This window comes from Scophthalmus maximus, chromosome 16, assembly GCF_022379125.1.
Source record: "Scophthalmus maximus strain ysfricsl-2021 chromosome 16, ASM2237912v1, whole genome shotgun sequence".
NCBI lineage: Eukaryota > Metazoa > Chordata > Actinopteri > Pleuronectiformes > Scophthalmidae > Scophthalmus > Scophthalmus maximus.
In genome coordinates, this window is record NC_061530.1 from 18643909 (window position 1) to 18657941 (window position 14033).

Consider the following 14033-nt stretch of genomic DNA (forward strand, 5'->3'; position numbering starts at 1 on the left):
AGCCAAGCTCATTGGTCTATGGTGCCCATCCAGTTTTTATTGGTTCATTTCGTTTTTCTGTGAAACATAACAACAAGAAAAAATGTCCAGATTGAGCAATAATGGGTGCACGAGCAGGCACGTTCACACAAATTATCACTTACAGAGGTAATTGAACTCGACACTCAAGATGCCTCTGAACCTCTAAGTGAATGTTGTTCAACTTTGCGAGACGTTCGAACATGAAGGAATGGCTCTGCCGTGAGCCATCGTGTAATAATGTTGTCGATGAAAAACCCACGTTATTTGACCACCGATCTTACGATATCATCATTTGAATTTAATGTCGTCCCATGGAAGGCCAAGTCGGCCGCGGCCACAAAACCCCTGATTTGAGGCTTGAATAAATCCGGATGGATGCGAGGGCCGGCGCGTATGATTACCGAGGCGTCTCGGCACCTCAAATGAACGGGCACGTCATGTGTCAGAGCGCCGATGCCGACCAAGATGAGCCCCTCCGCATCCCCCCTCTTCTTCCAAATTGCCTCTGCATGTCTCGCCGAAAGAAAAGAGACCCACTTGGATGCTAATGAACCCCCCTAATCCCATCATTTCCCCTTTCACAAGGGTGTGTTTCGCTCCCCCCTCAAGAGGGCAGTGTTTGAATGAGAGAGCCCCCATCTGTCAGCACTCATCAACTCGCCGGGATGCCAAGAACTCGGGAGGCGAGTGCGGCATGACGTCCGCGGTGCTCGTGTTTCCGCTTTGATTCAAACCAGACACCAGGATGTCGAATATTGCTTTGCCGTGTAAAACATTAAATACACTCAATTCATGTAAAAGGTCGGTGGATCTTGTCCAGATTTGCCAGACGTTGGTATCTGCAGGAAGTGAACTTGTCATTAGTGTGCAACGTCTCTGTTCGGAGGTTCATAATTAATGTGAGACATAAATGATTCACTTGCCTACGTACAAGTGTGAGCAGCAGCAGCAGTGGAACAGCGTCATTTCTCCTCTTCGCCTCGAGACACACAGTCCAAAATAAACCACTAAAGAGAAGAAGAAGAAGAAGAAGAAGAAGAAGAAGAAGAAGAAAAAAACAACCCTAAATGCCTTTTCAGACACGTAATGCAGCGGAAATCATTAGGAGGGGGAGACGATGCATTCGTCCACTTAATTCCAACAACAACAGCAGCACAGTGAGACGCAGATCCGCTGTGTCACGCGTCACATTCAGGCTCGTGCGTTCCCTCTGTTTCCTTCTCATCTCCTCTCCTCTTCACCTCTCTTTCACCTCCTCCTTCCCTTCTGCCCCCCTCCTTTCCTCTCCTCTCACGCTTTCCCTTTCTTCCGTTATCTTCACCTCTTCTCTTACCTCCCTTCACCCCTCTTCCCTCCCTTTTTAGATTCTTCTCCCCTTTATCTCCTCTTCTGTCATTCTCTCTCGCCTCCCCTCTTCTCACTCTCTTTCCCTCCTTTCCCCTCTCATTCTCCTCATCACCTTCCACATCCCCCTTGTCCTCTTATCACCTCTCACTTTCTCCTCCATTTACCTCTCCTCTTTTTTCTTCTTCTCTCACCTTTCCCCTTTCCCATCCCTCCCTTATTATGATCCTTCCCTCTTACTTCCCCCTCTCGTCTCCTCCTCCTCTCCCTTCAGATGCTCCTCACCTTTATTGCCCTCTCCTCTTCTGTCAGTCTCTCTCTCTTCATCTTTCCCTCTGTCCCTCTGTCTTCTCCCAATCTCCCTCCCTTCTTCTCACTCCCTTTCTCTCTCTCTCTCTCACACTTTTCTCCATTTTCCTCTTATCACCTCTCACTTTCTCCTCCATTTTCCTCCCCTCAGTTGTCTTTCCCCCTCCTCTCCCCTCACTTTTCCATCCCTCCCTTATTACGACCCTTGCCTCTTCTGACCTCTCTCCCCCTCTCGTCTCCTCCTCCTCTCCCTTCAGATGCTCCTCACCTTTATTGCCCTCTCCTCTTCTGTCAGTCTCTCTCATCTCCACCCTTTCCCCCTCGGTCTTCTCCCAATCTCCCTCCCATCTTCTCACTCCCTTTCTCTCTCTCTCTCTCTCTCTCTCTCACACTATTCTCCATTTCCCTCTCCTTCGTTACATCTCCCTCTCCTCTGCCTCTTCATCTCCACCATTAGGTTCTCACACGTCCCCCTCTCTTCTTCCCTCTTCCCTCATCCCTCTCTCCTCTCCTCTCCTCTCTTCTTCCGTCATCCCTCATCCCTCTCTCCTCTCCTCTCTTCTTCCCTCATCCCTTATCCCCTCTCTCCTCTCCTCTCTTCTTCCCTCATCCCTTATCCCCTCTCTCCTCTCCTCTCCTCTCTACTTCCCTCATCCCTTATCCCCTCTCTCCTCTCCTCTCCTCTCTTTGCGCACGCATCCAAACCCCTCTCCCTCCCTCCTTGTTTCTCAATGAATCCCTCTGCCAGGTCCAACCCCTCCCACTTCGTGTAAGCACTTAATTGTCAGCCTCGACGACAACTCGCGCAGCCTTTAAATACCGCGCGCGCCTCCCGCTCCGAGGGAGGAAGTGGCCAACCTGTCGTCTGGCGCGCATCTCTTTCCCGCTCTTCCCATCCACCTCCTCGTGCGCTCTGCTCCACTCCTGCCCAACCGAGAGGCGACAACCGACCGGGAAGCATGCAGGTGTCTCTGGCCCTCCTCGTCTCCAGCGCGGCGCTCCTGCTGCTCCAGGGATGCTGCGCCGCCGTGCAGGGATGGAAGGTATTGAAGAACGACGCCACGGAGATTTTACCGGAGTACAGGGAGAACTCCCGGCGGCACCAGGAGGCGACGCCGCCGGCGGCGGCGGGCGGCGGCAGGAACAGCAGCAACGGCATGAACAACAGGGCGACGGGCGGCGGCAGGAACGCGAACGCGGTCACCTACAGTGAGTATCACTTGCATTCATTTTGCACACGATTTAACTGTTTGGCACGAGGGGGAATTATAGGCAACAGCTCGGGTATTAATTGCATTCATTCAAAACATGATTTTAGTTGTTTGGAAGGAAAATTGAGAGCGGCAGGTTAAGTATTAATCGTGCGTAAAAGTCCGGATATTTTAAACGCTCAGTGGTTTTTATTTGAGTTTTTTATTTTTATTTCTGGGGCCAGAGGAGTAAACGTGAGGGCTCGTTTCAGGTCAATCCGTGTTTCAGTGAAGTCTGTAAAACAAAAAGAATACAACAACAAACAAAAACAACAACACTTGTACAATATGAGAACAAGTGCGCGTAAAAGCATGACAAAAACATCCATCATTTAATTATCACTGAGGATAAAGGCATTTTTTTCCACTCCTGTAATATGTATGTATTCACATTCAAGTATATCTTCTATTTGTTTTTGCAAAAAAAATTTAAAAAATCATTTTCCCATTAAATTGGTTTTGGTGAGACTCGTGCGTCATGAGGTCGTGCGCATTCCCGTGGAGCGCACAACTGTTTAACGTTTAATACCTCATAACATTAAGATACGTTTTAAAAAGAGAGTTTGCCTATTGTTCAGTTTTGTCCCTTTAAAGTATTTAAATTATACAACTTTGTTTGACCTTTACTGACCTTCTAAAACCATTGAATGTCACCTTGAATCCAGGCTGTTTGAAATTAGTGGTTGAAAATCAACCTGCCTCCTTTAACACAAAACAAAAAAAGAAAAATCTCACTTCATTTTCACACTGACTCCCTGATTAAGAGCAGCTCTGAGGGAAAAGGGTGTTTTTTGGGGGGTTTTTTGTATTTTGTTTTTTGCTTAATCTATTGCCAAAGTTGAGGGTGAACATTCTTTGTGGTTTCTCCGCCTGTACAATCTGAAGTGGGGGCATTCAGAGAAACATCAGGGCTTTTTTTCCCAGGTTATTTCCTTCTCTCTTTATACTATTAGTCAAGCTCTACTTACACCATAACTATTTGATTGCAACAACATGTCTCCCAAATAGAAAAAAAAACAAAACAAAAGAAAACCCACAGATTGTTCTGCAGGGGAGATGTCTTTTGGGTGAGGTTCTTGTGTGTGTGTGTGTGTGTGTGTGTGTGTGTGTGTGTGTGTGTGTGTGTGTGTGTGTGTGTGTGTGTGTGTGTGTGTGTGTGTGTGTGTGTGTGTGTGTGTGTGTGTGTGTGTGTGTGTGTGTGTGTGTGTGTGTGTGTGTGTGTGTGTGTGTGTGTGTGTGTGTGTAAATTGCCTGTTAAATGCAACACTGCCTTTGAGAATGATTCCCACCTGTGGCCAGTAAAGGTTGTATGTTCTGATTGAGAAGTGCATGTGTAGGATAATGTCACACTTGCTCTCTCTCCTGGTGTCGAGACGGGTGGTGCGAAACGCTTCGCACCTTTTTTTGCCTCCACTTAAACCACGGCCACTCAAACGGGAGACGAGGGAAGAAGATGATTGAGTGCATTACAACAGCGGCGGGGGGGGCTTTCCTTTTTTTTGTCCATTGACGGCATCATCACCCCGGGAGACGCGATGAGAAACCACACGCAAAGATGCAAAGCCGTCCCCTCTAGTCGAGATCGTGATTTACGACCATTTCAGTTTTCTCCAGAAAAAAGAGGGATGGAAGAAAGGGAAAGAAAAGAGCAGCAGCATCCTCCCTTGTTTTCATACGGATGAGCAGCAATATGTGTTGGGGCTTCACACGGGCAGACAGAAATCTCCTGGATTATTTCCCTGGTCCACGTCTTATCTTTTTCCTTCTTCTCGGTCCCGGGACGGCTTCTCATGGTCCCTGTGGGGTCACTGCAGAGGCCTGGCCGCCCTCCAGTCCTCTCCCAGGGCTCATCTCTCGCCGCCGCTGGAGACGAGCAGCTCACGCAACTGTACGGTAGTTTAGTGTGTGTGATCCCTTCCTTCTCCCTTTTCAGGCCACCCTCATTAGTCCTTTTTTCTTTTTTGCAGGCTGACAGAAGGAAAGAACAGGAAATGTGTGTGTGGGGGGGGGGGGGGGGGGGGGGGGGGGGGGGCGACAGAGTGAGGCTGGATTAAAAAACGATAAAAGATAACCTGACTCTGTGCTGCGAGCTGCAGGTCCCCTCGCAGAACAACACTAGATCAGATTCTCATGGGGAGAGAGAGGAAAAAAAGAAAAAAGGAAGAAGTCACCTCACATAAATCCTTTGTTCAGCCCTTTTTTTTTTTTTTTTGCAAAGAAAGCCACAGAGGAAAACAGATCCCTCTCCGAGTGTATCATTTCTTAACCGACAGTTCCGTTAACCCCCTTTCTCTTTTCTTTTTTTTTCTTCTTCTTTCTTAAACACGCTGCCTGTAGAAAAAAGAAAAAGAAAACAACCCCCACACAGGACAATAACTCATGCGTACGGCTGTTAGAAAAGCTGAAATATAGGATTACAGGCCGAGTGTGTTGTCTCAAATCAGTCTGGCAGATGTCCAGTTTGTTCCAAAATGCTACAGTTGCAGCGCTGCCTTAAAATAACCAGACAGCTATTTACTCTTCCGTCACCGCACACATTTCCTGAGGGCCGGCGCTCCTATGCCAGCTTTTTTCTCCCGGCCCAAACCTCCATTAGGTTTGATTGAGCTGTTTAATGGCCCTCTGGTCTGGATTTGCTATCAGCTGATTGCTGCCAGCTGGATTTCTTTGTCGAGCTCCACCGTCGGCTAATGATCAGACCACGAGTGCGATTTTCGGAGACGCTGATATGATCTCATTGGCGTAAATCTCGACTTAAAGTGCACAAATTGTTGTATTATGCTGAATTCTGAACCTTTTTCTGGCCGGCACTTTTGTGTTTCGCAGTGTATCAGATGAAAATGAAATTGCTGCTGCTTACCCACATTACTCCAGGTTTCTCAGGCTTATTCCTTATTTATTTATTTTTTTTCAAGTACTAAATAACACGAGAGGTGAGTTCATGAACAGAACCAGAGAAGTTAGCAGATACCGGACTGAAACCCGGCTGCAGCGCTGCAGCAGTTAACCTGTCCCGCTCCAGCGCGCTGCACTTCAAAGTGTTTGTTTTGGGCCGAAGCCACGAGAGTAACTGTGATATCCTGCTCCTCGACCCAGGTGCCTCGGAGCTGAGCTGCAGGGAGCTGCGTTCCACCCGTTACATCACCGACGGATCCTGCCGCAGTGCCAAACCCGTCCGGGAGCTGGTGTGCTCGGGCCAGTGCATGCCGGCACACCTCATGCCGAACTCCATCGGCCGCGGCAAGTGGTGGAGGAGCGGCGGCGCCACGGACTACCGCTGCATCCCGGCGCACTCCCGGACGCAGCGGGTCCAGCTGCGCTGTCCCAGCGGCAACACTCGGACTTACAAAATCCGCGTGGTCACCTCCTGCAAGTGCAAGCGCTTCCGGCCCCACCACAACCAGTCGGAGGCCAAGGAGGTCCCGAAGACGCAACGCAACAAGAAGCACGGCCGCTTGTCCCAGGACCGGAAAAAGAACAACACGCCGCTGTTGGGCAACTCGTACTGATGCTGCTCCGCAGCGTCGGAGGACAGAGACTGAAGCACGTTCACACACACACACACACACACATATGAACACACACACACACACGCAACACAACACAACACACCACCCAACACTTCTCCTTCAAATAGGGAGGGGAAATTTTAAAGAGAGCGAATTCATAAGCTAATTGCTGGGCTGAGTTTAAGTCGTCCGTCGTTTGTTGTTTTTCAGCCACTTGTCAGCATATTTGTGAACTTTGCTTATTTGCATGACGGAGAGATTCCGTGCCAGGGTTTGGTGCACGACTGTGACTGGTCAGGAGATGTAGCACCGTGGTGATGGATGGATGGATGGATGGATATGAAATGAGTATCCGATCGCCCCGACAGCTCAGAACCTCCCTGGACACGTGATCCGCTCAAACTGAATCAGTCTACTCCCCGAGCCCTCGAGCCCGCACATCTGTACAAACACACAGAGGATGCAGAGCCACGGCCGCAACCGCAGCTCGGTTTACTGCTGCGAAGGTGTACCCTCCGCCCCCAAATTGGTTGTAATCCATCTCGTCTTGGGCCGGCGCGCGTGTGGAGGAGATGGCGGCAGCTCAGGGGCTCTACGACGGCGGGATGCTGACAGTTGTGGAGAGGCCTGCCGGGCCTGGAGGGTCGGTCCGCGCGGCCCCCCCGAGGCGGCCCACTCGAGGCCTCACTCATCGGGACACGACCCACCGCACTCTCCACGCTGCATCGCCCCCGACCGGGCCCTGTCCGTCACAGTAGCGCCTTTTTCCCACGACCAGACACAAGCGGGTCGGGTCGGAGGGGGGGGGGGGGGGGGAGAAAGCGGTTGTTCTCAGCGCTCACACCACAGGAGGCGCGGGGCATTCCTGCGACTCCTCTTAATTACCAAATGAGCCCGTTCCTGCGTTCGGATCTAGGTCATAAAAAGCTATTTCCCCTTAGCCAGTTCCTGTTTTGCTGGAATCACTTGCAAAAGAAGGAAGGCGCACATGTGTGTAGGAGGCGTCAGAAAATTGTGCGTGGTCGCGCTGTTACCTAGGGGCAGAGCGCTCTCCAACACGCCCACACCGGAATTCCTCTGCGCCGGGGGCCAAGCTGAGCGGCGAGCGGCGAGCGGCCGCGCACGGCCAAAGACAAAGCAAAGAATTAGAATAAAATCCCTCTGTCGTGTTCGCCTGCAAGACTCGAGACACCTCCACTCCTCCCTGCGCCGCTCTGTAAATAGCTCAGACAGGAAAGATAGGAACCAGAATAACCGAAGAGGAAAACAATAAGTCTGTTTTCACCGACTCCGACGGGAAGAGGAAGCGGCGAGACGCAGGCGACATGGTCGCCGTCCGAACCTCATGAAGAATATTCACAATGTTTTCCCACGTATTGTCAGTACGCCGTCGTTTTTCCAGCTCATGTTTTGGTCGTCTAAAGTGTGCTGACAATGTTCGCCTCTCCCCATCCAACTTCCGTACTTTTGAAATAGCAACTGGAAAGGTTTTACAGCGTTCAGCCGAGAGCTGCGATGCAAACCTGCGCGGCTCCTCCGGCACGACGTGGGCTGGGGAGGGGGCGGGGGGGGGGGGGGGCTGTTCTCCACAGACCCAAGGAAGGAGCGCTATAAAGAATGAACTGCATATTTATTTTTTAATTTCCACATTTAAATTATTTATGCAACCTTTTTGTAGTAATTGATAGCCATCGTTGTCATATAGTATGATAGAGACTTTGGAAATGAAATACTGTACAGTACATGAATAAAGTAAAGGCAGATATATTTGAAAGAACTGGCTTGTGTGTTGTCATTCACGTGGTTTCATCCTACTGTATTTGAGCAGTGTATAAAAATCGACCAAACGGTTTATAACGCGCTATAATGGAGTTGTGAAGAGATATAACTGTGTGGGTGCATTATACATGTAATTATAGTGACATTATAGTGTGTTATAGACCCCTTTATTGATGTTCATATGTTAGTTATGAATGCAAACTGAGTGGGGTTACAGTAACGTGTTGCCCTTTTGCCTCCATTTGTAAAAAAAAAAAAAAAACTCCAAATTTAGAAATTCAGCCAATCAGGAAGTGGCGGTTTGCCGCCGTTTGTCTGCGGCGCTTCTTGCAAAAGAAGAGAAATCTTCACTCTTGAGATTTTTCTTCCTTGCTCCGCCACATCTTCTGTTTGTTTACGCTGGCGGATAGAAGCCACCGTCATCGTTCGCCGCCGCTCCCCTCCGCCGCCTCTCCTCCCTCCAGGCTCCAGACTCGATGTGCTGCGAATGTTATGTGAGGTTTTTTCAAGCGCGTCACCTCGTCGCTTTGTGTTATTCGTGGATGCTCGTCATAATCTGGAGGCGCGACGGGGAGTCGAGCGGGAGTTACGCAACCCGGGCACTGAACGTGTAACCCACGAAATGAGGTGTTTATATGCAAAGTGTAATTGTTGATTACAGGGACAAAGGCTCCCTCAAACTCCCTGCAAACAAAAAACAAGAAAATCGCTATAGAAACTGACCGAGTGCTGGTTTTTTCCTCGGCCGTGCCACTGCCGAACGGTAGATATTCAATTTCACTACATCATCCATAATGTGCGGTCATTATGTCATTTTTTTTCGAGCCCTGTTTTCCAAACGGAGAACAGACGTGCCATGCTGCAACTCAGGCAACCGGCATCGGAACAAGTTTCCCAAGGAAATCCAGGAACACATCCTTGGGAGCGCTACCTAAATATATCAATGCTGACGGAGCATCTGCCCCGTGTTACTGTGTGCACACACACACACACACACACACACACACACACACACACACACACACACACACACACACACACACACACACACACACACACACACACACACACACACACACACACACCGCGACCCCCAGGTGACCCCTTACGAACCTGGGGGATACCGAGGCGTGATCGATGCCCGTCCGTTGTGACGAGTTTTTACGACACTTTGGTCACGGATGAAGTCGTGAACGCCAGGTGCACACGTCCCCGGAGGGGGGGCGGGGGGGGGGTGGTCCCTCCCGACCCCGTTACGGGAAACAGGATTCAATTAGGTGCACACGACGGCAACAAGAGTTCAAACTGTTTCTGCTCGACTCGCGGCCTCTGTGACGAAATGTTTATAGAAGCGACTGCAGCCGAGCGTGGGAGGTTAAAATGACAGGACCTGCACCGGAGCAGGAGATTCATGCCGCCTTCGGTCGGTTCTATCTGTTGCACACTGTGTCCAACCTATCTCGCAACTGATCATTTTCTTGAAGATAACAACCGTTTCCCCTCAAAGCACAACCCTGCGGCGTGGTAATCGGCCTGTCTCCACCTCGCCACGTCTCCACTTGTGGATGCTTAGGTCCTTTCTCCCCCCTCCGCTGAACTCGCACGGTGAAATATCCCATTTCAGCGTCACGCAGTGCGAGCTTATTGTTCAGCACATTGGCAGAGGGAAAGGCAGCCACTTGAAGGGGCTTAGTCGCTGTCAACGCGGACTCATCTGATGTGCCGCCAACTCCAGAAGAGGCCGTCGGACGGAATCATCTGCGAGCGATGGGACGCCCGACGCCTGTTTTTTCTTTCCAGTAGTATCTACAGCAAACAAGCCTCCGCTGCAAAAGAAAATCAAACGAAGCACGAGTTGAAACTGACTCGAGGTGACGTTCGTAGCATGTGAAGCACTTTCTCCCGCGAGCCAAAGAACGAACCCGTGTAAAGTCTTTAAAGAGTTTTGTTCCTGGTCAGCTGCCTGCGCAGAACAATTGCTTTAAAAATGTTGCACGCCGTCCCAAGTTTTCCCGAGATTGGAACGTAGTAAGTTGGACTTGTACCTTTGTTGAGGGGTTGACATGAAGCGGATATTATTGCTCCAGTCAAACACATATGGACAATGACGGATGTACTCAGAGGCGGATGTTTGCGCGTCGCCAACCACTCCCTTATCAGGCCGCGAGCGGTAATAGCTGAAAACAAATGGAAACCAGAAGAGATGTCTGGCTGCCTAGAGGGACGAGGAACGCGGAAAAAGCAGGAGTCCAAATGATTTGAGTGTCTTCCGACGAGGACGCGGGCTTCGGGGAGGCGGACAGGGCTTTTTCCTGCGAGCCCAGAGACTTAATTCTAAGCGGAGACGGGGGGAGCCAGGGTCGAGACAGAGGCGAGATCAAATCTGTCCTCCTGTGATGACTTGGCGAGGGAACCGCTCTGATGTCGGCTCGATCGGAAACAGCCTGTGACGAGGCGGACTGACTATCTCCGCATCCGCGAGGAGATTTACGAGCGGGCGACACTCTTCCAGGGGACGGACGGTAGCATCGCGCGGGTTCAGGGGTTTTTCTACTGAGCCGTGTAAGCCTCGCTCGCTCAGCCGAGGCCAGGCGTGCAGGAGGAGGCGAGAGCGGCCACATGTGCGCGCAGGGCGACGGGAGGTGCGGAGGATCGGAGACAGGGCTGTCAACAAAACAATTCTAAACAGCCACGGCGAGCCCCGAGGTTCTGGAGGCAGAATGCATTTCCTTGCCTAATCATCACCGCATGGACTTCTGCATCCTGCGGAGACATCGATGAAAACACAACAAGTCTTTTAGCGGAGGAGATTTTTTTTTGCGAAGGGTAAGAGTCTGGGATAGAAAGAAGTGCGGGAAAAACTCCACGTGGGTGTCAGGTGTAACCGCCGAACGCTACGCAGCGTACAAGGGAGCACATAAAGGCCAGTGGAACACGTGTAGTACCAAGAGTTTGCACAACATGTCAGTCGATGATTAGCGTGAGGTCAACAGAACTGACGTCTCAAGGAAATCTGACATGAGCAGGTTCAATGTCTCCCCCCCCCCCCCCACACACACACACACACACACAAGCAATTAAACTGTCTGTGCACATGTGATGTGTTGGAAACCGTCCTGCAGTGAAGACACGTGAAACACCGAGAGCGTCTAAAAAAAAAAGAAGCACAAAGGTCAAACAGCGAACGTCCTCCTGCCAATACAGCGAGCGCCAGCGAACCGTTTGTGTTCCATGTTAGCAGATGGGACGTGGACCAAACTAAACAGACATCATTTTTTCATCATCTTATATAGTTCTTATCACACTGACGTGTGTTCAAGTGTTCACGTTCCTTACACGTTTGGTTTTAATTAGTTATTTGACGCTGTACAAAGAGGCCGAGACGTAGCCATCGTCGACTCGCGGGTGTATCGGCGGGGACCTCGATCCGCGACCTCCACTCCACGATCGCTACCCTAAAACAACGTGGCCACTCACAGGATGGCGGCGCCCCGTATCCCCGGAATATTTTTTTTTGTACAGTGGGTTGAACGGCCAGCGGTTGAATCTCAGCGGGACTGGCAGCGCGAGCAGCCGCAGTTAAATTTAACAGTTCGTCTGGTTCAACAGACCGGCTGTAAAAAAAAAAAAAAAATGAATAAAATGCTGTCAAATTAAAGCTGACAGGAGAAAAAACCACAGACGTTTCCGCAGTTACGACAGATTCCCATTCTTGCCCGTTTGACGTGCGCAAATTTAACCCATTGGCCTAAAATCGTATGAGATGAGCTGAGTCACTTGACTCCTCGCTGTCAACGGGTCGCCTTCCAACAGCACTTAGCCGAGGACAAACAGGCCCCGCCCAGCGCTCCCTCCCAGGGCGGAGGCGCAAAATGGCTTCTGGGTGCCGCAACTGCTGCTTCTCATCATGTCTAAAGTATGTCCGTTTTTTTTTTTTTTACTCCGTGGCACTGAGGAGCTTTTCTATCAGCAGCCATGTCATCTCCAGATGGTGTCGGAGCAAACTGGATCCGTGTATTGAGTAATGGGAGGAGATGTCTTTTCAATTTTTAGCCACATGCCGGACACGTATATATCCACACTGGCACGGTGGCCCGACCTGCAGCGCATGGTATTATATGTATATGCTCACCAGAAACACAAGCTGGCGGCGCCCCCCCGCCCCCGAAAGCACCTGAGCCGAGGCATGTTTTCAATAAGGCGAGTCAATTCGGCCGCACCCTTCGGAACTGAGGCGTCGTTAAAGCTCGACTCCTGCGAGCGTGCGGTGAAACAATTAAATCAGCTGCAAATGATTTTTTTTTTTTTTGGTAACAGGTGCAAAGCATTTGCGCGGGTGGTAGACATGGCATGTCGCGGATTGTTGACGCAGCGCAGGAGAAACTGATTTATGACAGGCAGTAGTCGGTCTCTAACCGACACCTCCCCCTCGCCATTCGGTAAAATCCGAAGCACAAGGAGTGAACCCAACCAATTTTTCTCGATGTCATCATCACAAACCACAGTGATGCGGATGGTCCATGTGATCCCTCCCCTCCCCTGTCCACTCCCTGCACTTACACCCGTAATTGTTGTGGGGCGTACATCTGATTCTGATCACGGCCAAGGCTCTTCGGACGGGAGTTGGCCAATGACAACAGCGTCTTCGTCCTGTTCGGATTAAATCAGTATCTGCTGCGTCGTTCCACCGCTGGTCTCCCCCGGTGCCGCGAGGAGGACGTCTATGTGAAGCCCACCACAGACACCATGACCAGCTCACTGGCACTGCGGAGTAAACGGCGGCCTATTCTCCTCCCCACGACAACAAACAGGAAGAGACGTTGTTCCCCTGAGGGTCCGTGGCCACAGTGCTTCCACAGACAGGACGGTGCCTTTCTGCCTGTTTGTATTGTTTGCGTCGTAGTCGCTCAGCTGAGGAGGTCATGTCAGGACGCGAGCGTAGAAATTCCTGAATCTTTCACGCTGATCTTAATAACATTGCCTCGATGCATGCACCGATACTTAGCCCCGGCAGTTTCCTTCCTTTTCTTCTTCTCCATTTTTACTCCGACCCCCTTCGGACCAGCTCAATTGCCTCCTATCTGTGTGGCCGCGGGTTCATGACCACAGGAGAGGCTAAGGCCGATCTCTGCGCAAGCTCCCCGGCTTAGGGGAAATTTCGGACATGGATCAATTCAGCTCCCCCCTGCCCTTATCAGATGTCCGAGAGCCTCTGGAACTGGAAGCCCCCAAGTCGGTGTGTCCCAGTGGTGAGAAATAATATATCCCCGAGTACAGTTATTTAAGTGAACGAGATGATCCCGGGAGGATCTGTCAACACTTATGCCGCCATAAAGTCATATTTTCCTTAGAAACGCAAAAGAAAAAAATGCCACCCGTGCTCGGCCGCCCCCGAGTTTGTTTGACAAACAGCAGCGTCATCGATCGCTGGGCACGACTAGCGACTGGCTCACTTTTCTCTCACAGGGACATTTGCGCTGTGAGAACATAGTAGCGCGACGCTCAGACACAGGCTGGTCTATTAGTTGTGACAACCAAAGCTAATTGTTCATAACGGTTCTGTGAGAACGTGTCTCTTTGTGTGACTCATCGTCTGCCCTCTGTCGATCTGCGGAGAACTTTTCCATTTCAAGCGCTAAGTGTCTGCATCGTCTCCAAACTCTCACCGACTCCACAGTACAAGCCCGGGAGAGGACTCTTTATTTTCTTTGTTTATTAAGATGAATTCGTCACAGCTCTTTTAATGAATATCAGAAAAATTATGTGCCGCGATCGCCAGATGCCTGGATGTCAACTGCCGCTCGCCCGAGGCCTCGGCTCG

At 50.6% G+C, this 14033-nt stretch overlaps 1 protein-coding gene across 1 annotated transcript; it reads left to right on the top strand.

Moving 5' to 3' along the window:
• The first annotated feature begins 2369 nt into the window (after positions 1 to 2369).
• Positions 2370 to 8207, top strand: sost (sclerostin). Its single transcript, XM_035612418.2, has 2 exons — positions 2370 to 2883; positions 6021 to 8207. Exons 1-2 carry the CDS (start codon positions 2634 to 2636, stop codon positions 6431 to 6433), a joined length of 663 nt encoding a protein of 220 aa, XP_035468311.1. The 5' UTR covers positions 2370 to 2633; the 3' UTR covers positions 6434 to 8207.
• The last annotated feature ends 5826 nt before the right edge of the window (positions 8208 to 14033 follow it).

What these genes read in the sequence shown, in the direction of transcription:
- sost (XM_035612418.2), top strand. Translation starts at nt 2,634, where the DNA reads ATGCAGGTGTCTCTGGCCCTCCTCGTCTCCAGCGCGGCGCTCCTGCTG. An exon ending in CGCGAACGCGGTCACCTACA is followed by an intron (nt 2,884 to 6,020) that starts GTGAGTATCACT and finishes TCCTCGACCCAG; the next exon opens with GTGCCTCGGAGCTGAGCTGC.